Genomic DNA, 24498 nt, shown 5'->3' with positions numbered 1-24498 from the left:
GGAGGATCAGAAGATCTTAATTGTTTGCTCGATTTTGGGTGCTAACATATGAATGTTGTAGAGATAACTGGTGAGTTTGTGTATTTAGGAGACTATGGTGTGTGCCACTGAGTGATTGGATGTAGGCCTTGTGTGTGTGTGTGTGTGTGTGTGTGTGTGTGTGTGTGTGTGTGTAAGACACAGACAGAGCCCCTGGCATCCACGTCTCCTCATCACACAATAGACTCACTGCTGGACTGATGAGCCTGGAACTGACAGCAGACACACACACACACACACACACACTCCTCTCTCTTTCTCACTCACTTACACACACACACACACTTCTCGCTCTCTCTCTCACACTCACACACACACACACACACACACACACACACACACACACACACACACACACACACACACACACACACAGAGAGAGCTCAGTCAGCCTACTTGGAATGTTATTACCGGTTAACAAATAAACATTATGATTCTACTAAAGTAAAGTAGCAAAATTTATGTTTTGCGGTGTGTTTCTCTCTTTTGGCCTAGATCTTCCCAATTGTGTTAGTGTAGTTTTCCTCTGGCTACCTGGAGGCTTTGTTCGGGCTCTCTGACATTTCACTCAAAATGTCACCCGTTAAAGTTTTAAACAACTGGTAGTTGTCTCTTCGGTTCCCTAATAGCAGAGAACAGTGGTTCTAACTTCTTACCTTGTGTTCCTCTTGTGTTCCAGGCAGCAGAGCTGTGACCCACTTCCCCTGTCCCCGCCTCACTGATCCCCTGATGCCCTGTGAGTCAACACACACGCGGACCACGCCCGATTCACCTGCACAGCTAACGCCAGGAGGAGGTAGGCTAAATGAGTAACAACAAATGTGTGTGTGCACGTATGTGTTAGTAACACTGTTATTTTACAGCAGCAGGGCAATACGTGGTCGGCTGTAAAAGGGAAGGAAGTCACGGAAAGTGTGTTGCAGGATTTGTGTCCCCATCTACAGATTTATATTGCCTTCAGATGACAGCTTGAAAGACCTGGTTCAATACTCAGTGAAACTCCCCACCTCCCACCAGTAGAGTTTGGGGTTTCATTTGCATAGTCGACACGGGACTGTTTTTGATTTGTTCGGTCCTGCTTCTGTCTATGCATCCGTTTGTTGTAGCCTGAATGCTGACAACGTTTTTAACGTGGTTTTACTCTTATCGAGAGATTGAATGTGGTCGCAAGTGTGTATGCTCGCACACGAACCCATTAGGGATACTGGAAGTCTTCTGTGCGGACCAGCCTTAACCTTGGGGCATCACCTGATCCTCTGTTATGTGACAGCCGTCCTGTGTGTTGTCAATGTTAACAGTTAGGGGGAGGTTAAGGGGTGTGTTTTGATGTCTGGCTGAGTCTTAGGCCCTATTCCCTCTGCGAGAGATGCGGCGTGGCGAAAATAGATTTCTACTTTTCAGTTCGCATGACATCCTTGCTTTGCCTTTCGTTGTGGCTGGCAAAGCCTCGTTCTTGGTCTGCAGATCAAATTTACCCTAAATATCACAGTAGCCACTAGCCAGTAAGCACAATTTATTTAACAAATCTTAGAAACTTTTCTTCTGAAATATATTACACTAATTGAGTAATTACAATCACACCAGATTACACTCTTGAATAATGCAACAATTGACAAGCGTGGTTTATTTTCTCATCCGTACGCATTCAATTAGCTGAAAATACACAGCTAACTCCTGTTAGCTAGTTATCTAACAAACAACATTCTTCATGATCAAGTAACGTCAGCATAATGAACGTCTACCCCTCCCGTACTAACAAAAGTACATTCACGTTATCATACACCGTCATTCATATTATAATATAGGCTACACAGCTAGGCAACGTTATCTAGCGAACTAGTTAGCTAGCCAAACAAAATCATTTCTGCATCCTCCTCACATCAACGTGCTGTCTCTTAGCCGAAGGCTGACGTTTAGCTGAACCATAGCTAGGACAGGAGCTCTTAGGCTTACACTAGCGTATTAGCGCTACACTAGCGTACTACACTAGCGTATTAGCGCTACACTAGCGTATTAGCGCTACCTTAGAACAAACCAGGTAAAAGCAAATTGCGTCTGACAACGTTGAACATTTCAGAGTGTAACCAGCCGTTTCTACAATGTCAGGTAAAAAAAAAAAACGAGGGTATTTTTTGTAAAACAGGAAATATTTTTTTTTCTCCTGATTTTTACCGCTGCCTCTATCTCTTACTCATATGAAATAGATCTACACTTAACCATATAGTCTTGGTTATACTGCACTGGTAATATTCACTTAAATGCACTTTGTCCAATAGGGCTGTGAATTGCTAGGGATCTCCCTGTATGATATCACGATACTTAGGTGTCGATACGACATGTATTGCTGCTCTATATGTATATTGCAATTCGACACTGTGATTTTTAATTGAGATTCCACGGTCCAAACATATTGCTCACCGTATGTCTGCTGCAGAGGGACAAGCGAGCGCCATGAGAAAACGAGTTTTGAGCAGTCATGGGAAAAAAACGATATGTTGTATATTTCAAAATAATATAATGATATGTAGCTATTGACCCCTCCCCCCAACACTAACGAACGAGGCAAGTCATGTTCCTATTCAGTCCGAAAGTCGAGTACTGTGTCTGAATCCACTGTAGTTCTACTAAGCTACACCACAGACTTTTAGAGGAAGTAATGCAGTTGACTGCTATTAGCGTTCCCTCTTTCTGAGTCTGAGAATTCCCCCTGTTCTCTAAAGTGGCTGTCTACCCCAGGGTAAAGGCCCAGTGCTAGATTGCACCACAGCAGTAGATTAAAGTGGTACTAAATTGAAGTCGATGCAAAGGTCTCGGTGAAATTATGATGAATGCTTTATTTGCATAGCTGATTGGGGTTAAAAGTACCACTGCTCAGCATGACGGCCTCGGGACACGCTTTAGAAATGAGCTGTAACAGTTAGTCTCTTTTTAAACCTGAACCAATGGTGTGTAGATGAGGGCTCATCTCATCCAGTCAGAGGAGGGGGGGGGGGTTCAGATGTTGCATGGCCTTGTGCTGATGTGTAAATCTTACTACCTCCTAATGTTATCAATGTAAAGATTTGTGTAAGCCTATGTCATGGCAGAGACAACAATGCAAAGACCTTCAACGTATCTCCCTCCCCCTCGCAACAACTCCTCAAACTTCCACTGCCCTTCACCCTACTTCAGATCACAGGCAACCAAGTGAAGGAGGGGAAGATTGTAGGTCGCCCCTCATTCCCCGCCCCCATGCACCCTTCTCCTATATGTGTGTGTGTGTGTGTGTGTGTGCGCACAATGCAAATGCGCACGTGTCTCTGTGTGTGTATCACTCCCTGCCAATGCTTCTCCCCCAGGCTAGCGTTCTGCCTGTATGACGGAGTAGACCACAGCAGTGACAGTAGAGGTTATCAGGGACAGAGTGCAAAACAATGTCACAGGAAATCAATGGAGACCATCACAGCCGTGCCAGGAGAGGCAGCACAGAGACCCTGATCCTGACAAGACCTGTCACTGCCAGGTTCAGTAGGGAAGCCCAGCAGACCTGGAGGACACACTAAGACAGGGGTGAAAAACCAGGGCTGCAGTGTGTGTGTGTGCCAGCTTTTCCAAGCCGTCACTTTATCTCAAACACTGCAGCCCTCGGGGACCAGAGTCAGGCTAAGTTGGTCAAGTCTTATCACACAGCAGTCCCGGGAAAAACCACAGATAGTCCTTTTATCGTGTTCATGTGGCACCGGGGTTTGGTTAGGGTCAGAGCTGTGGTCAGATTGCAAGGGGAAGCCAGTGGGTTGAGATCAGGTAGCCGGAGAGACGGGTCATCCTGGACTAGCTTGAGACAGACTCACCACAGGGAACCCTTCAACGACCAGAGGATAACCGAGCTGAACTTTCTGCATCGCTACACATTCACAACCCACTGTAGCGACAGTAAGGGTCCTAGTCATCTCCACCACTCACTAATCATCTATTCATTCATTATCAGGTCACAGTTTTCACTCGTTACAACAATTCGGTCTCCTAATAAGGATTACGGACGCTAACATTCTGGCAAACTGAACAGACATCAAGGGTCTCGATTTTTACCGCTGCCTCTATCTCTTACTCATATGAAATAGATCTACACTTAACCATATAGTCTTGGTTATACTGCACTGGTAATATTCACTTAAATGCACTTTGTCCAATAGGGCTGTGAATTGCTAGGGATCTCCCTGTATGATATCACGATACTTAGGTGTCGATACGACATGTATTGCTGCTCTATATGTATATTGCAATTCGACACTGTGATTTTTAATTGAGATTCCACGGTCCAAACATATTGCTCACCGTATGTCTGCTGCAGAGGGACAAGCGAGCGCCATGAGAAAACGAGTTTTGAGCAGTCATGGGAAAAAAACGATATGTTGTATATTTCAAAATAATATAATGATATGTAGCTATTGACCCCTCCCCCCAACACTAACGAACGAGGCAAGTCATGTTCCTATTCAGTCCGAAAGTCGAGTACTGTGTCTGAATCCACTGTAGTTCTACTAAGCTACACCACAGACTTTTAGAGGAAGTAATGCAGTTGACTGCTATTAGCGTTCCCTCTTTCTGAGTCTGAGAATTCCCCCTGTTCTCTAAAGTGGCTGTCTACCCCAGGGTAAAGGCCCAGTGCTAGATTGCACCACAGCAGTAGATTAAAGTGGTACTAAATTGAAGTCGATGCAAAGGTCTCGGTGAAATTATGATGAATGCTTTATTTGCATAGCTGATTGGGGTTAAAAGTACCACTGCTCAGCATGACGGCCTCGGGACACGCTTTAGAAATGAGCTGTAACAGTTAGTCTCTTTTTAAACCTGAACCAATGGTGTGTAGATGAGGGCTCATCTCATCCAGTCAGAGGAGGGGGGGGGGGTTCAGATGTTGCATGGCCTTGTGCTGATGTGTAAATCTTACTACCTCCTAATGTTATCAATGTAAAGATTTGTGTAAGCCTATGTCATGGCAGAGACAACAATGCAAAGACCTTCAACGTATCTCCCTCCCCCTCGCAACAACTCCTCAAACTTCCACTGCCCTTCACCCTACTTCAGATCACAGGCAACCAAGTGAAGGAGGGGAAGATTGTAGGTCGCCCCTCATTCCCCGCCCCCATGCACCCTTCTCCTATATGTGTGTGTGTGTGTGTGTGTGTGCGCACAATGCAAATGCGCACGTGTCTCTGTGTGTGTATCACTCCCTGCCAATGCTTCTCCCCCAGGCTAGCGTTCTGCCTGTATGACGGAGTAGACCACAGCAGTGACAGTAGAGGTTATCAGGGACAGAGTGCAAAACAATGTCACAGGAAATCAATGGAGACCATCACAGCCGTGCCAGGAGAGGCAGCACAGAGACCCTGATCCTGACAAGACCTGTCACTGCCAGGTTCAGTAGGGAAGCCCAGCAGACCTGGAGGACACACTAAGACAGGGGTGAAAAACCAGGGCTGCAGTGTGTGTGTGTGCCAGCTTTTCCAAGCCGTCACTTTATCTCAAACACTGCAGCCCTCGGGGACCAGAGTCAGGCTAAGTTGGTCAAGTCTTATCACACAGCAGTCCCGGGAAAAACCACAGATAGTCCTTTTATCGTGTTCATGTGGCACCGGGGTTTGGTTAGGGTCAGAGCTGTGGTCAGATTGCAAGGGGAAGCCAGTGGGTTGAGATCAGGTAGCCGGAGAGACGGGTCATCCTGGACTAGCTTGAGACAGACTCACCACAGGGAACCCTTCAACGACCAGAGGATAACCGAGCTGAACTTTCTGCATCGCTACACATTCACAACCCACTGTAGCGACAGTAAGGGTCCTAGTCATCTCCACCACTCACTAATCATCTATTCATTCATTATCAGGTCACAGTTTTCACTCGTTACAACAATTCGGTCTCCTAATAAGGATTACGGACGCTAACATTCTGGCAAACTGAACAGACATCAAGGGTCTCGTGTCATTTCCTCCCGTCACTCTCGATCAGTTTGCAAAGTACTGTTTGGCTACATATGTTTCAGCACTTGATTCTCGTCTTCATGTATATTCCACCCCGGCCCTGGGGGTTGTGTATGAAGACCACACAGCCCAGTCTCTGTTGTAGTCGATCTATACCAGCGCTGGTATTAGTAAAGCATCTCAGAGTAGGAATACTGATCTCGGATCAGGTCCCCCTGTCTACATAATCTGAATGCTGATTGGCTGACAGCCGTGGTATATCAGCCGGGTATGACAACACATCTTTTTGCACTGCTCCAATTGTGTTGGTAACCAGTTTGTAATAGCAGTGAGGCACATCGGGGGTTTGTGGAATATGGCCAATGTACCACGGCTAAGGACTGTGTCCAGGCACTCCGTGTTGCGTTGTGCGTAAGAACAACCATTAGCCGTGGTATATCGGCCATCCCCCCCCCCCCCCCCCCCGGGCCTTATTGCCTAATTCTGTCACCATTCTATGCGTAGGCTACCTCTTTATCTCAAATGCATTATTATCCTGCGTGGCCGTCTGTTCCACAAGTGACTTTTTCCTTGACCTTGGTCACTTGGCTTTGTCACGATACAGTAACCGTCTCTCTCCGTCTGGAGCATGTGTACAATAATTCCGCTGGTAAGCTGTAGCTCTCTCGTTGCTCTCTCTGTGATTATGGTGAGCGACTAGTGTAATTACCAGCTCCAGTATGTGTTTTGCGTTGTGTGGGCCAAGGGTGCACAGGCACTCCGAGCGGGAGGCGGTGTGGTGTGGTGGGTGGGGGGGGGGGCAGCAGCATCTTCAGAGACCTCACTAATTGCTATGGGAGTAATTAAAAGGCATTACATTCCTGCGTTACGTCTTCTGTAGTTTGGGCCAGAGCTGTGTCTGCCTGGGGGTGGCTCAAAGCCCTTCATGTTCCTGTGGCTCCTGTTTCCTATGGCACTGGCCATTTTCTGCCCCCCCCCCCCCCCCTACTTATAACTCTATTTAGTTATTTTCGTTGTTTGGGGATAAAGCTCATCCCTTTCACCTATGTGGGCCATCCTCTGTGCCTTGGGTTGCGATGGGTCTGTCTGGAGGAGTTTCCTTCCAGCTTTTATTTTGGGCCGTGGCGAGCCCATCTCTTTCAGTTTGGCAAAGGCTCCGTGAACCGTGGAGGCTAGCGACGGCGTCAAACAACGTAACATTTCACATTTGAGTTGAATTAGAAACGTATCAGTGCACTGCATAACAAGATGTGTGTGTCAAACACGTCCTGTTTCGTTGTGTGGCTGTGTTTTAGTCCCAGCTTGTGCGTCTGTCGGGCCTTTGGCACGGTGTTGTGGGACACCCAGAGACATAACAGAAGTTCCACTCTCTCCTGACCTGCGTTCAGCTGAATAAAAGGGCCCTTTCTCCGGCTGGTGCAGCCCGGGATCTATCTGGGATTGGGACTGATAGCGTATCAAATCCCACGTGCCGGATGAGGGAAGGTTTTTGTTCCGGGGCAGCAGGATCAGAGCAGGACCCTTCGGAAAGGGGCCTTTTTGAATAGCCTGTCCTTCTCCAAAAGACAATGCATTTGTGTGGTTAACTGGTGCTCAACTGACTGGGGGGGTTTTGTTCACTGCAAATGAGTTTTGTTCATGGTATGTGTGTAATGCTGTCATATGCCAAAAGTGAATCACAAGAGGATTGTGCAGAACGTACACAAGTTTCATTCACTCTCTGCCTTGTGAGATGTAACACTCAATATAATTCAAATTCGGCTGAGTAGAATGATGAATAGAAGCTTGTGTGGGAATGATTACGATCCTCACAAAACATTATTCCCCCCACCCCCACCCCCTCGTACCAGTAGCTAACATCCGTTAAACAATGTCAGACTGAGAAATTGCCTGGATCATAAGCTTACTGGAGACAGATGTTGGGAGGGAATGAGAACAAGGATCGGCGGATCATAAAGCCCGAATGGAGAGATGCAGAAACACAGGGATGAAGCAAAAGGAATCCGATAGGGATGGAGCGACGAAGGAGAGGAGGGAGTGTGAGCGGAGAGGAGACTGAATAAAATGGCGATAGATGAGCCGAGGTATAAGGGACACAGAGAGAGAAACATTCGAGTTTTGAGCAGAGAAGACCCTGAATAAAGCAGAGGTAGATTAGGAGTCTAGGGAGGCTTTTTATAGCGCCGGGGCGGTGGTGAAGCCTGATTCTTTGTGACTGCCATATTAAGGCGAGTCATTTTGGTTCAGTGAACACGTTTCTGCTCTCTTCCTCCTCGCAGTCTCTCGACTCCGTCACTTTCTCCCCCTTTCAGTTCCCCCCCCCCCCCTAGCGTTCAGCTGTTCTGTCGCTTTTACATTCTCTCCCCCCTTCTCGGTATTCTATTCACCCTTCCCTTCCTTAGCTGAGTATGAAGTAGCTTAGTTGCGTGCATCCTCGTTTGTTTCTTTCTGAAAACGCCATGGCAAGGGAGGGTGAGAATGTACAGCAGGATGGGTGGAGTAGGGTCGGGCGATATTACCATAGTGTCTGGTATCGAAGATGATTGTCAGCCATCGTCGATGGTGGCGACAGTGTGATGTGGCAGGCTATGTATAGCCCATTTCAACTTGACTATAGCCCATTTCATCTTGACTATAGCCCATTTCATCTTGACTATAGCCCATTTCAACTTGACTATAGCCCATTTCAACATTCCGTTGTTATAACCTATTTCAAGAAATATGCTATAAACAATTTATAGAATGCAAGAGAATAATGTAGACTGATATTTTCATCAAAGCAGCGCAAAATGTCCAGTCAGAAAATGTTCGTTTTTTTCTAAAAAAAATCGGATGATCTGGGCAATATAGCTGATGCTTATTTTTTGTTGTTGTGTGTGGACACTACGGTGTCTTAATTATTTTAAAAGCCTACTTTTGTATTTTCTCTCCATTTGATGTGAATATGACCTGTTTTTTTTCCGGCCACGCTACTGCGTGATCAAACTATGAATTTATCTAACGGAGTTGTCAGAACGTTTTTAAGTTATTGAATAACCACTGCATGGCAACTGCACCATCCTCAATCGCACGGCGCTACAGGGGATGTTGCAAACAGCCCGGTACATCACTAGGGCCGAGCTCCCCTGCCATCCAGGCCCTCTATATCAGACGGTGTGAAAGGAAGGCCTGGAAAATTGTTAGACTCCAGCCATAGACTGTTCTCTCAGACAGACTATCGGCATTGACCCTTCTATTTTATTATCTCTATTCACTCACACACACACACACACACACACACACACACACACACACACACACACACACACACACACACACACACACACACACACACACACACGTGCATTCATACTGACTCTACACACACTATGCTTCTCACGATGCCAACAAACGATATGATACCAGGCCAAGTAGTATCGAAATACCATGGTTGGGAAAAAATCTGTGCCCCCCCTCCGACGCTTGTTCACGTTATTTTTTAACCGTTCTCCAAAAAACTGTCTCTGAAACTTCTACTCAATGCAACACATTGTATTTAGCTTCACACTGTTCAGTGTATAATAGAATTCTGCATGGAATGGCTGACTTGCTCATATTTGCAAAGGCCTAACTGTGATTTGGCTGGAGGAATGGGTGGAAGGAATATGCATCAGTGGAGGCTGCTGAAGGGAGGACGGCTCGTAATAATGGCTGGAATGGCATCAAAACGCACAGAAGCCATGTGTTTGATACCATTCCACTCATCGGCAACAGCCATTATCACGAGCCCGCCCTCCCAAATGAAGATGCCACCAACCTCCTGTGATATACATGCATAATGATCTGCATGTCATTGTGTCAGTCTGGGGAAAACACTGCATGAAGCCTTTACTCTTCAGTACACACACATACAGCTTTCTCTCTCTCTCACACACACACTGCTTCCAACTTTTAAAACATTAGGCACCAAACAGAATTTAAGGAGCACCAGAAATACACAGATTTTTATCTAGTTTAGGCTTAGATTAGGCCTAATATGAATCCTACCTTTTGAAGCACATCTCATGAATAGCAGACCGAAATGTGCCTAAGCCTACTGTCAAGTACCAGACTGTTAGCTAGCTAGGTAGCATAACTGAACGGGTTATTTTTGTTATCAAGCCAATAATTAGTGACTCTGGATTTAAAAAAAATATTTTTCTACGGCCCACAACATGGTTTGTGAAATTATATAAAACGCATGCGAATCTCGATAGGACAAAAAAAAAGGCATCTCCGGTAATATGGGCCATATTTTTTAAAAACCGTTTAGGTTGGAGACGAGCTCTTTTCTTTGCTGTAAAAGCTCCAAGCATGCATGTCACGATTCTTTCCATTTTCCCCTCTGACACTCAGAGGCTGCATGATGGTGAGCTTGCAAAGTCGACTCAGACGGGCCTGTGCTCTTGGTTATAACAGGTGATGAAATGATACAACGTATCAACATTGCTGGCTTTGCACACTGCTCCAATGCAACAAATGTAGAAATCGAACAACCGAAGACTCATCGGGGTCTGCACCCGCACTCGCCATCACGGCTAAATTATATATATTTTTAAACCGAAGGTGGAATAGACGTGAAGTGCTGACGAAGAGAAGCAGGTGAGTGAGGGCTGATAAGGGATGCAGCAGGATGATTACTGCTGCCACACGTGATATGCACATGAAAGTGGATATCATTGGACCTGCCCATACAAGAGGCGAGTGGCCGTTGCTTCAATTCAACAAAATGTATAAACAAAAGTGACTTTTATAAAAGGCACCAGCAGGTTCTTTAGATCGGTAGGGCATAAAAAGTTGGTAGTATCATATGAAACGGTACTACGGTATTCTAAAATGTTGGTATCATGACGTTTTGGTACCGTGATATTACTGGTATGTCGAGCAACACACACATAGTCGTCAAACTGAGCAGCAGCATATACTGTATCATATATCCTGATGCCTAGTCACCTTACCCCTATACATATCTATCCCTACCACTCCAGTATCCCTGCACATTGGGAATATGGGTATTGGCACTGACTCTGTCTATAGGTTACTTGTTTTCTTCTTGATCTTATTTTTATTTCTTGTGTTTTTGTTCTATTTTACACGTTTTATTAAATAATTGTTTTATACTTGTTCGACTGATTGATTACTGCATTGTTGGAAAAGAGCAACAAATGCATTTCACGTCACGTGACAATAACTTAACTCGGAACGAAAAACATGAAAGGGCCTAAGGTAATAATGAGACGGGAAGAACAAACAATAGCAAGATAGAAAAATCGAATGAGTAGTTCGAACAAACCTTTACAGTTGAGCGTGGCTTAAATCTAAATTAAGTTATGCATGCATCTCTCCTCTTTGCCGTTGCAAACCAAACAGCCAAAAGCAAAATCCTACTAATTAAAATAGCTTATCGAAAGCATTAAGGCGAGTTACAGTTATGAGTATTTCCCAAACAGAGGCCATTTCTAATAGTGTTTGTCCTAAAGTTGCCGCTTTCAAATGGTAACTATTGTGAAAATCAGATTTGATCACAGATTTATTTTTAATGACAAATATTATCAGTCAACAAGAAGTGAAATTGAGCCAACATTTTGTTTGAAAGTTTGAACGAGAACTCCAATGAAAACGTACAGCTTATGAAAGAAACTGTGTAGAGTATGCCAATCCTATTTCCATAGTTTATTATTAGCTATGTAAAGTGCATTTGGAAAGTGTTCAGAGCCCTTCACCTTTTCCATGTTTTGTTACGTTAGTCTTATTCTAAAATTGATGACAGTTGTATTTTTTTAATCCATCTACACACAATACCCCATAATGACAAAGAAATGTTTAAACAGATGCCTTATTTACATAAGGGTGGCAGGGTAGCCTAGTGATTAGAGGGTTGGACTAGTAACCGAAAGGTTGCAAGATCAAATCCCCGAGCTGACAAGGTACAAATCTGTCGTTCTGCCCCTGAACACTGTTCCCAGGCCGTCATTGAAAATACGAATTTGTTCTTAACTGACTTGCCTAGTTAAATAAAGGTAAAATACATCAAAAACAAGTATTTAGACCCTTTGCTATGAGTCTGATGAAACCATGGTTGAACTCTTGGACCTGAATGCCAAGCGTCACATCTGGAGGGAACCTGGCACTATCCCTATGGTGAAGGATGGTGGTGGCAGCATCATGCTGTGGGGATGTTTTTCAGCAGCAGGGACTGCGAGACCAGTCAGGATCGAGGGAAAGATGAATGGAGCAAAGTACAGAGAGAATCTTGATGATAACCTGCTCCAGAGAGCCCAGGACCTCTGACTGGGGCGAAGGTTCACCTTCCAACAGGACTACGACCCTAAGCACACAGCCAGGACATCACAGGAGAGACTTTGGAAAAATCTCTAAATGCCATTGAGTAGCCCAGCCAGAGCCCAGACTTGAACACCATTCGAACATCTCTGGAGAGACCCGAAAATAGCTATGCAGCAACACTCCCCATCCAACCTGACAGAGCTTGAAAAGATCTGCAGAGAAGAATGGGAGAAACTCCCCAAATACAGATGTGCCAAGCTTGTAGCGTCATACCCAAGAAGACTCAGGGCTGTAATCGCTGCCAAAGGTGCTTCAACAAAGTAAAGGGTCTGAATACTAATGAAAATGTGTTATTTTTAATTTTTTTTAATACATTTGCTAAAATGTCTATAAAAAAACAGTTTTTGCTTTGACATTATAGGGTATTGTGTTTAGATTGAGGAAAGTGTCATGGAAATTCTTACAGGTGGACACAAAGTCAATCTTTAAATTAATCAATGTTTATTTGTCAGCGCACTGGAGAGGTTCCAACCAACTCGATGCACCATAGTACACATGTCAATCGGGAGCTTTTCCTGGGCAGACCCAGCAGTTGTCTTTATAAATGGCTATACACAAGTTATATTTGCTTAGTTTAGCATAATTAATTCATCATTACTGTTTTGTTTCATCCACGTGACAGACCAATACTGGTTCATAAATGTGACCGACCAATACTGGTTCATAACATGTGACAGACCAATACCTCACAAGGCTTCTTTCTCTCGAAGGTGAGACCTTGAAACCGAGATCTTTCATTCGTTCTCAAAACAATGTCTGGGCGCACTGACAAATTGCAGCTACTGATAGTGAGGATTTGTACAGTCAGCCACTTGCGTGAACACAGAAATTGGTTATTAGAACAGCACAAGACCGAAATTAGTGACAAGAAAAGCACCAACATTAAAATTCCCATTACAAATGAAGAACAATTTCATCCATTTTTAGAAGGCTTTAACGTAACAAAATGTGGAAAAAGTCAAGGGGTCTGAATAATTTCCGTAGGCCATGTATCGAGCCTAGGCATAATAATAAAGGAAGATTAGGCAAAGATGCAAATCATTGAATAATTATCCAGTTCTGGGGACTGCAGAGTTGCGTGCTCTGAAGCCGTGCCCTTCATGATTTTACAACCCATCACACGACGCTCAGCCAGCGAGGCTGTCTTGTGCGTCGGCACACACAGACACTCGCCTCTTTCATGCCACGGCTTCAACAGAGAGGAATAGGCTACTGAAGAAGATTTGGCTCCGAAATATATTTTGTCATGATTCCTGTCGTCCCTCTCGCAGCATGCGGGCTCGTGTTAGCTGTCCTTTTTAGCTTTAAAAAAATATATGATTATATATTTTTTGTCAAAAGTGTTTCCCAATAGGGGATGATGTTTTATTGTCTTATCATGATTAAGTACCAAAGGTTGACTTCACCCAACCTCAAAGTCATGCTCATATCTGGCCTGGTGCTTAAACTTATACCCACCGTGCACACACCTCACATACCTACTCTCACACACGAATGCATATGACCTCTCACTGCCTGACACCAGCTGTAATGCACTTGTGTACGCACACATACCTCTCACGGGCTGATACCAGGTACATAGCATAGATGCTCTCATATTTATCATCGCCCTGAGCAGATAGGAGAAAAATGAGGAACCATTTTGCTTGTAAGTTAAATTAGCTGAAAGATGACACTGCAGCAGTAACCCAACGTGTGTGTGTGTGCATATTCTGCCTCCATGTAACTATCCAGTCGGTTTAGCTGGGATTTGTCCTAGCACTTTCAGCATGGCTTTATGATGCAGGAGTTTGATTTGGTGTAATGTGTGTGTGTGTGTGTGTGTGTGTGTGTGTGTGTTGCTGAAATATGACACTAGTATGATAATAATAACCCTGCTTGTCAGGCATTCTGAAGATTAGTCTCAACAGGAGAAATCCTCTGTCAAATCCCCTCACTTCACTACTCTCTCTCTCTCTCTCATATCATCCTCTCTCTCTCTCCCTCTCCTTTCTCTCATATCCTCTCTCTCTCTCTCCTCTCTCTCATATCCTCTCTCTCTCCTCTCTCTCATCCTCTTGCTCTTGCTCTTGCTCTCATATCCTCCTCTCTACCTTAATCACTCTCTCACACTACTGCAGATGAGTTGCTGTAGTCAGTTTTCATGGTGTCATTTCATTGGGTAGGAGGGGGGGAATCTGGGTCAGTGTAGGTTAGTGTTTAGGTGTGCATGTTAAGAAACAGCGTATTACTGTATGCATGTTGTTTTTCTGTTCTGGTCATCAGCATATCAATGTGTGTTTTGTCTCCTCCCCAGATCTGCCCAGAGCCTGAGAGAAGAGAGACGGCCTACTGTGTAACTGGGCATATGACAAGCAGGGTCTCACCCTCCCAGTGAAAGCGATGTGTGTGGGAGGTGGAGGCCACAGCATCAGCAGAGTGTGTGTGGGGCTCCTCTCCCACTCCCCTACCCCCCACCCTGGCACGGGATGCCAGCCCACTTCCCCCCTGCCTTCTGTCCTGCCCTGAGCTCTCTTGGGGCGCCATGAACACCTACAGAGATAGAGGGGTCACCTGCACCTCCTCAGACCTGCTAGAGAGGGGTGGAGGGGGAGGGCCTGGGTCCCTCCTCACACAACATGCCGCCTTCCACCTCACCCTCAACGGCCACCCTGCCCCCTCCTCTGACCCAGCCACCCAATCCCGTGTCTCCGTTCCCAAGATGGGCGTCCGCGCCCGTATTGCTGAGTGGCCACCGCGCCATGCGCAATCGAGGGAGTCGCTCCTGGAGAACGGGCAAGGCGCTAATCACCATGGAGACGACCCTTCCACGACGACCTCCTCCGCATCTTTCCCCATCTCCGAGGTCGGGCTGGTGCGGGGAGGAGTGGCTCGTTTACCGAGGCGACGCACAAAGGATGTGGAGTTCCGTGGTGGGTACGGGGGTGGAAGAGGGTCTCCCGTAGGCCTGCGTGCCTTCCCCCCGTTACGGCAGCGCTCCAACAGCGAGGTGACTCTGAGCGAGCAGGATGAGAACGAGGTGGAAGGTCGTGGAGGTGCTAATCTGTTCCGGGAGTACGGCAGCACCTCCTCCATCGACGTGCAGGGCATCCCCGAGCAGAGCTTCTTTGACATGCTCAGCCAATTCCACCAGGAGAGGCCCGACCAGCGCAGCACTGCCCCCATACACCTGGGGGAGCAACTGTACACCAACTCCCCTCCCTCGGCACCCCTCCCCACGGGCCACTCCCCCATCCCCACACCCCGGGGGGAGGATGGAGGGATGGGACGGTCGGAGAACAGGGTGAGGAAGAAGAGTGGGGGGACAGACTCGTCTCTGGGGACATCCTCTCTGTTCCGGAAGCTCCGCAGCTCCAGCAGAGGGGAGCTGGACAGAGGGGAGGCGGGGGAGGACGGGGGAGGCCGTAACTCTACAGATACCCCCTACAAACCCTGGGTGTGCCCCAAGAGCTTTGTCCACTACGACGCCCAGAGCATCCTGTTTGACCTCCATGAGGCTGCTGCTCAGCGTGCGTATGTATCCCAGCGGAGGAACACTGCCACCGGGGCATCGGCGGCCTCCGTCTCCCTGGCTGTGTCACGGTCCTCAGCTCTGAGTGGGTTGGACGCTACCTACTCCAGCGTTGAGGACCTGACGCTAGGTCTCGACCCCAGCGCGCCCACCCCCTCCCTGGGCGTGGACCCTCTGGACGGCCCCCCCGGTGGCCCCACCTCCAGTCTGCTCCTCCTCAGCTGCCCCCACTTCCGCAACGAGACGGGGGGACACGGGGAGCGCAACGTCAGCTTCCTGAGCTCCTCGGCCGAGCGGGGAGGGGAGGGGGGCGCGGGTGACCTGGCGAGGGGCAGCCTCCGGCGTAGCAACGCCAGTGTGTCGGTGGTGGAGGTACCCATCGAGCAGCAAGTCACCCGAATGGACAGGCTGAAACTCTATAGCATCGAGCACGTGGACCTGGGGGCACGCTACTACCGAGACTACTTCCACGGGAAAGGTAACAACTCGATCCAGCCGCCCTATCCTGCCTAACTTGTACGACTATTAGTATTCACTCTCCCTATCATTTTCTGCTGTCAATAAAAGTCTATCCATGTCACTAGTGTTTCCACTGGCGGTACTCTCTCCTCCTCCATCCAGCTGTCCCTGTACAGCCAACCTGGCAGCGGTCTCAGAGGATAACATGTACCTGCCTCTTGTCTGTTGGCAAACTGAGTTCATAGCTCTGGGAAGAATTAGTTTACTCCCTCACACACACGGTGACCTCTCTGCCTCAGCACATGAATCCTGACACTGGTTGTCTCTTCCTATTAAAATTCCCCCGATCATAGAGAACAGTGTGTGTGTGTGTGTGTGTGTGTGTGTGTGTGTGTGTGTGTGTGTGTGTGTGTGTGTGTGTGTGTGTGTGTGTGTGTGTGTGTGTGTGTGCTCCAAGCATTGCCTCTCTAAGACCCTGGAAAAATAGATGGCTGCCCCACCGAGGACAGAATCGTCTGCTAAGAGCCTAATTAGAGAGAGAACGCTGTGTGGAACATGAGACTACTCTGGTGTTGTAACTGTACTACCCTGCATGCATGTCAAAAAGCTGACGTTTGTACTGCAGGACAAAGCGGGAATGCTAAACATGGCTGAGCCTCTTCAATTATGCAGCGGCGAAACTAGTTGAAAACTAGATCCGTCCATGGGTTTCCTCATCCTCCGCTCACAAATGGGAGAAGTCGCTCTCCGTTTGAGGAGTACGCCGTTAATGAATCATACGGATATGTTTATAGCCTTTTACTTTAGGAATGTGTCTTATCGGCGATTTCCACTTATATTCATCAAATTCATCAAAATGTAGATAAGCAGACAGGCTACTCATTCGTCACACAGTTGTAATAAAATATAATGTGGAGCGATCTGTTTATGAAACCAACATGTCTGGCTACGAGGCCTATATCGCGCAAAGCAATAAGGCTAGTACGTCAAAGCAAGCGGTTTGTGTTGTTGTGGATTGAAGAGCAAATATAATTGAATTTAGTCATTTGTATATTATTATTATTATTGTATTATCTACTCTACCTATCTGAAGGTTACTCAAGCATGTGACATCTGGGAAAAGTAGAATCTGTTCCGAACAAGCCATGCCACCACACCACCGGCTCAGCTGTACAGTCTTTGTTTGTCATTTGTAGCTCTAATCAATGTCCTCAGGTTCCTTGATGACCTGATTTTAATTCAATGTGTAATTGAAAATGGATTGAAACCACATACAAGCACGGCAAGCGCTGTTCTGACACTCCACCCTTCAGTCTCTTCTCTTTCCCTCCTCCGCTCTGAGCCTGTTCTCTCTCTCTCTCTCTCTCTCTCTCTCCATCTCCTTTCACTCAACCCCCCCCCCTCCTCCATTTTTCCATGTCCAAAGGCTGTTATTGCAATGATCAATACACGGTGTTCAACAGTACCAAAGGCATGTCCAGACATGTTGTGAACACACTCTGTCCCTGTGTGTCACTGCAGAGCACTCAAACTACTTTGGCACGGACGACAAGCTGGGTCCGGTGGCTGTGAGTATCCGCAGGGAGAAACTGGACGACACTAAAGACCTGAAGGACCAGTACCAGTACCGCATCATCGCCAGAACCAGTGAGGTACTAACACCCAACCCCCGCCTCCCACTGTCTGCCTACACACAGCTAGATGGAACACCGAGTAGGCTGAATACTGACGCTGCCAAATGTGTGTGTCGTTTGAGTAGGCAGAGTGCGCTTGAGACACAGTGTGGGAGTGCGTTTTTTGGACGCTGTTATTTATGCATGGACTGGACCTCAGCGAGTCACCACGGCTCATCCTGGCTCCACCCCACACTACCCTCTCCCTTCACACCTTCCCCTCGCACTCTTACCTCCCCTCCTCTCTCCAATCCCTCCATTCTCTGCCAGTGGAAATTTCCACCTGACCAGGCCCTGCTCAGAACAGCTAAGCCCAAACGCTGCCCCGGGCCCGGTCCACTGGTAGGCCTCTCTCCACTCATACCCCAGCTAGTGTTAGGTCAAACCTCTTCATTCGAAGCAAAGATGTAGCCGGACAACTCCTTCTTTCTGTTGCGCTGTGGATCGCTTCATGCTTTAGTCTGACACGGCCATCGTTGAAGTCAGTTGTGGTGAAGAGTGCGTTGTACAAAACAAAGTCATCAGTGATTTAGATCGTCTCTACCTGATCAGAGTATCAAAGCCAATGACACATTTTCAAACCACCACTTTACCCACGTGTGTTCTAACTCTGGCCCAATCCATTGGTTTCTGGACCAATCAGACGGCCAGAATGTGTTCGCATTCGGTAAAGGGTTGGGGAGGTCCTCCGATCCAGGCTCATTGCGGAGAAGAAACTAACGTCCGTACGTGTGGCGTAGTGTTTGGCCGGAGCAATGAGTCTGGGTAGCCAGGCAAGCAAAGATGTGCTCTGATTGGATCACCACCCCTCCAGGCCTGGGACAAGGCGTTCTCTATGATTGGCCATCTAGCGTTAACAAAATCCTCTTTAGTAGATTATTAACACCAAGTGTGGACACTTTCCCCTTGGACAGGGTTTTGAAAAACGGGTGCCCCAGTGTGCGGGGATCTCCCATTAACAAACTAGGGCACCACCGGAGGCACTGAAATATTCATGTGGAAAAGCCCATAAACAATCCAAGCCACTATTTTTAGTGTACCTGGCACTACCTTTCCTGCACACTCAAGTTCTCTCGGGATGTTTCTTGTGCAATGCATTCGGAAAGTATTCAGACCCCTTGACTTTTTCCACAAAAAATGTACGTTACAGCCTTACTCTAAAATTGTTTTTTTGAATTTTTAAAAAAATATACTCAATCTACACACAATAGCCCATAATGACAAAGCGAAAACATACCTTATTTACTTAAGTATTCAGACTCTTTGCTATGAGACTCGAAATTGAGCTCCGGTGCATCCTGTTTCCAGAAGGACAACCATCTCTGCGGCACTCCACCAATCAGGCCTTTGAAGGTAGAGTGGCCAGACGGAAGCCACTCCTCAGTAAAAGCCACATGACAAGCCCGCTTGCCAAAAGGCACCTGAAGGACTCCCAGACCATGAGAAACAAGATTCTCTGGTCTGGTGAAACCAAGATGGATCTCTTTGGCCTGAATGCCAAGCGTCACGACTGAAGGAGACCTGGCACCATCCCTACGGTGAAGCATGGTGGTGGCAGCATCATGCTGTGGGGATTTTTCAGTGGCAGAGACTAGGAGACTAGTCCGGATCGAGGGAAAGATGAACGAAGCTCCAAAGCACTCAGGACCTCCGACTGGGGGCGAAGGTTCACCTTCCAACAGGACAACGACCGTAAGCACACAGCCAAGACAATGCAGGAGTGGTTTCGGGACAAGTCTCTGAATGTCCTTGAGTGGCCCAGCCAGAGCCCAAACTTGAACCGAACTTGAAAGGTGCTGCCAAAGGTGCTTCAACAAAGTACTGAGTAAAGGGTCTGAATACTTACGTAAATGTGATATGTCCCCCCGCGCTTCCGTTTTTTGCTTTGTCATTATGAGGTATTGTGTGTAGATTGATGGGAGGGTTGGGACTAATTCACTCTATTTTAGAATAAGGCTGTAACGTAACAAAATGTGGAAAAAGTCAAGGGGTATGAATACTCAGACTGATTGACAGATTGACTGACCACTGCACAAATAGCCATCTTAATAGTACTTTCCAGTAGTGTCCAGTGAGTGCCGTGACTGTGCCCCTCTGGCTAGCTACTGCCCTCCCTGTTGTTTTTAGCTGGATTACATGGCTGCCTGGCCTCCTCGCCTTAGCCCCTATGGAACAATGGGCCACTCCGCCGCCTGTGTCTACAGAGATTAGCTCACACAGACACTCCACTCAGGCCTGTCCTTGGTTCCCACAGACAGACAGACAGACAGCTCACAACCCCCCCCCCCTCCCCCTTCCCTCACTCATTGAAGTTTGAACAACGCTGACACAGCATGCTATAACCACACGATGCACACTCAATCACACTCGTCCACGTGCACTCAAACACATTGTTACACATACCCTACAGATGCCCCAGGTTGGTGCAGTCAGCCACTACTGGACACCAACATAAGGGTTCCCCATCCTGCCTCCCAGGGGGAGAGATTGGGTTGGAGACAATTGTCAGAGGTTAAAGGTCACCGGGGGCAACACGATATGAATAGTTCGACGACAGGTTATTGGCAACTATTGGCTCAGCATCTGAGAAACGACTTGGGTAGCTCTGTGTTGTGCCAGAAGGTCATCTGAATAGGTGGAATTTAACCTGCACTATTTAGGGGGTTTCTTTTCCCCCACGACAAAAACCCTTGACTTCGTTAAGGTGAAGCACTCTCTCGTCCCCTCCAGCTCCTCGGCAGTGTGTTGCAGTTTTAATGAAGCACGGTGCCGTGGTCTCTCTGAATACATTGAATAAAATACAGCTCTCTCAGCACCTGAGATTATTATGGCCCCGCTGTCTGGAAACACCCCGAGTACCGGTCTCCCCTGTAGGGTTCACTCAGGTGCATGGCAGTAAGAAGCTTTTAAAGATTAAAGATTTCTACTGAAGACATTTGTCCTTTTTCTCAATGTCTCAAAACAACTTCCAGAGACATAGATGTGAGCAGGTTCTCTGCAAGTTAATGGACAATAAAGTACGTCTCATCTTACCTTTTTGTGTGTGTTTCACATCTCTATCACTCCCATGTCCTCGTGTGTGTTTGTGTGTGTGTGTGTGTGTGTGTGTGTAGCTGGTGACGTTGCGGGGGTCCATCCTGGAGGATGCGGTGGCCTCCACGGGAAGGCACGGCACGGTGCGGGGTCTCCCCCTGAAGGAGGTGCTGGAGCAGGTGGTCCCGGAGCTCAGTGTGTCCTGCCTGCGCCTGGCTCTCAGCACGCCCAAGGTCACCGAGCAGCTCCTCAAACTGGACGAACAGGGGGTGAGTTGGCGGGCCATGGTCTCAGGCGCGAGTTAAGTGATATCTCTGTCTTTTTATCACCTCTGATATCACCTCCTATAGCTACAGTCATAAACGCCAGACAGGTGTGTCTCTGTTTGAGCCAGGGGAGCGGCAGCCGCGTGTGAATGCGGCCTAATATTTGTTTCTTCTCCGGTGTAGCTGAGTCAGAAGCACAAGGTGGGAGTGCTGCTGTGTCGGGCAGGGCAGAGCACCGAAGAGGAGATGTATAACAACGAAGAGGCCACGCCCGCCTTCTCTGCCTTCATGGACCTGCTAGGGGAGCAGGTGTGCCTCCGAGGCTTCACCAACTACGCCGCCCAGCTGGACACTAAGAGTACGTGTCTGTGTGTGTGGGAGGGTAGGGTGTTTGTGTTCGTTGGTGTTTGTGTCTTGTTTGTGTGTGTGTGGGGGGGTGCGTAAGTAGGGTGTGTGTGCAGGCGAATGTGCGTGCCCAATGTCAGCACAGTTTTCTGCATGCCTTCCTAATGGTTATATGTAGTTTTTGCAATCATGTAATGATGGAACTTAAGGCCCAGGTGTGAACACTGAGTAAAATGAGTGATTCCTGCCAAATGGCTCATGGATATAAAAACACTGTTGCTGCGTCACAGCCTGTGAAGTCAACCGTTTAGAAAGAGTCTCGACAGACTGTGTTTTTTTTGATGTGGTGTTCCTTTATTTGTTGAGTTCATGCCCTGGTGCTGAACTGGGACAGGATAACGGAACGTTGACCGTATGTTTGTGTGTGTTGCTGTCTCTCTCTCTCGGTTTCCCCCAGCTGACTCGACGGGAACCCACTCCCTGTACACCACCTACCAGGGCTATGAGGTCATGTTCCACGTGTCCACCATGCTGCCCTACATGCCCAACAACCCACAGCAGGTGAGACCAACACACACACACACACACCATGGTCTACCAGAGCCCACCCCAAACACCTTCAACTCCCCTTCTATCTAGTATTGTTGTCTGGTCAATCCCACAGGTGTAGTTACAGGGGTCAGGCACTCTTCCAGATGAAGGGTACTCAGGGTGGCGTGGCCATTGTCAAAGTCTCACTAATCCTTTTGGACGTCCGTCCGAGTGTCACCGTTGAGTGTCATAGCTCAGATTCAGAAGACACATGGCGGACAGAGACAGGAAGGGTTATAAAACTGTCTTGTGTTTGTGTAATGTGGTTTTGTTACAGCTCTGTTCTATAGTTTGTCTGGCTCGGACATGGACAATTGCGGCTGCTCGTGAAATAGAACTTCTCTCCCTCTCTTTTAGACTGGCGTTCCTCTTCAATTCTGTGTCTGTGGTGTTTTTCCTGGAGTCTTTGTTCCCTTTAACTGGATCGAAGCTGGGTGGGGCTCGGGCTCTAGGTTTCCCTTTCTGCTCTAAATAGAGCTGCCTTCCGACATATCCCTCAGGGCGCTGTGTTAACGGTGTGTGCGAGTGAAACTGTGCGTCGGTTGTTAAGCTCGGCATTTCTTGTGTGCGCGTGTATGCCCAAGTGTTTGCATGAGAACTTAATGTGGGTGAATGTACAAGGTCATATAAACCCCACGAGTGTGCTTATATTTGTAATGTGCTGCTAACGGTATCTATGTTCATTAAATACATGCCAACTGTACAGTAACTGTTGCTAGCACATACACCACCTAGCCAAAAGTATGTGGACACCTGCATGGTATTAATATGGAGTTGGTCCTCCCCCTTTGCTGTTATACCAGCCACCACTGTTCTGGGAAGGCATTCCACTAGATGTTGGAACATTGCTGCTGGGGCGAGCTTCCATTCAGCCGCAAGAGCATTAGTGAGGTCGGCACTGATGTTGGGCGATTTAGGTCTGGCTCGCAGTCGGCGTTCCAATTCATCCCAAAAGTGTTCGATGGGGTTGAGGTCAGGGTTCTGTACAGGCCAGTCAAGTTCTTCCACACTGAGCTAGACAAATCATTTCTGTATGGACCTCAATTTGTGCATTTGGGGCATTGCTGAAACAAGGAAAGGTGCTTCCCCAAACTGTTGCCACAAAGTTGGATGCACAGAATTGTCTAGAATGTCATTGTATGCTGTAGCATTAAGATTTCCCTTCACTGGAACTAAGGGGCCTAGCCCGAACCATGAAAAGCAGCCCCATTCCATTATTCTTCATCCACCAAACTTTACAGTTGGCACTATGCATTCGGGCAGGTCATTTGGCATCCGCCAAAACCAGATTCGTCTGTTGGACTGCCAGATTGTGAAGTATGATTCATCACTCCAGAGTCCAATGGCGGCGAGCTTTACACAACTCCAGCCGACGCTTGCTCATAATAATCTAAGTCTTGTGTGCAGCTGCTCGGCCATGAAAACCCATTTCATGAAGCTCCAGAAAAACAGTTTTTGTGCTGATGTTGCTTCCAGGGGCAGTTTTGAACTCTAAATTGAGTCTTGCAACCGAGGACAGGTGATTTTTACACTCTTCAGCACTCAGCGGTCCAGTTCTGTGAGCTTGTGTGGCCTACCACTTTGCGGCTGAGCCGTTGTTCCTCTTAGATGTTTCCACCTCACAATAACAGCACTTACAGTTGACCTGGGCAGCTCTAGCAGGGCAGAAATTTGACAAACCTAACTTGTTGGAAAGGTGGCATCCTATGACGGTGCCACGTTGAAAGTCACTGAGCACTTCATATATATATATTTAGTCAGCCACCAATTGTGCAAGGTCTCCCACTCAAAAATATGAGGCCTGTAATTTTCATCATAGGTACACTTCAACTATGTGAAAATGTGAGAAAAAAAATCCTGAAAATCACATTGTAGGATTTTTTATGAATTTATTTGCAAATTATGGTGGAAAATAAGTATTTGGTCAATAACAAAATTTTATCTCAATACTTTGTTATATACCCTTTGTTGGCAATGACAGAGGTCAAATGTTTTCTGTAAGTCTTCACAAGGTTTTCTCACACTGTTGCTGGTATTTTGGCCCATTCCTCCATGCAGATCTCCTCTAGAGCAGTGATGTTTTGGGGCTATTGCTGGGCAACATGGACTGGTTGCTGACTAAATACTTTTTTGCCCCACTGTAGCTGAAACTGAGTTTTCATAACCTACCAATTCACATACAGTGCATTCCAAAGTATTCAGACCCCTTGACTGACAAAAGTGTTGCTGTTAGCAACGTTAGCATGTATTAGCAACTATTA

General features: G+C 47.2%; 1 protein-coding gene across 2 annotated transcripts in view; it reads left to right on the top strand.

Moving 5' to 3' along the window:
- sipa1l3 (signal-induced proliferation-associated 1 like 3) overlaps positions 1-24498 on the top strand; it is a 100644-nt gene that overhangs the window by 48592 nt on the left and 27554 nt on the right. For both annotated transcript variants that reach the window (XM_031796107.1, XM_031796106.1), the window contains exons 2-7: positions 719-835; positions 14656-16348; positions 17851-17981; positions 21116-21304; positions 21485-21659; positions 22104-22207. In XM_031796107.1, the coding sequence (XP_031651967.1) occupies positions 14884-16348; positions 17851-17981; positions 21116-21304; positions 21485-21659; positions 22104-22207 (2064 nt within the window). In that variant the 5' untranslated portion in view covers positions 719-835; positions 14656-14883. The remainder of the gene's footprint in view (positions 1-718; positions 836-14655; positions 16349-17850; positions 17982-21115; positions 21305-21484; positions 21660-22103; positions 22208-24498) is intronic.

The sequence above is a fragment of the Oncorhynchus kisutch genome, linkage group LG18 (assembly GCF_002021735.2).
Source record: "Oncorhynchus kisutch isolate 150728-3 linkage group LG18, Okis_V2, whole genome shotgun sequence".
In the NCBI taxonomy this organism is placed as follows: Eukaryota; Metazoa; Chordata; class Actinopteri; order Salmoniformes; family Salmonidae; genus Oncorhynchus; species Oncorhynchus kisutch.
The sequence above is the reverse complement of the archived record's forward strand: the minus strand, read 5'-3'. Positions and strand labels throughout refer to the sequence as shown.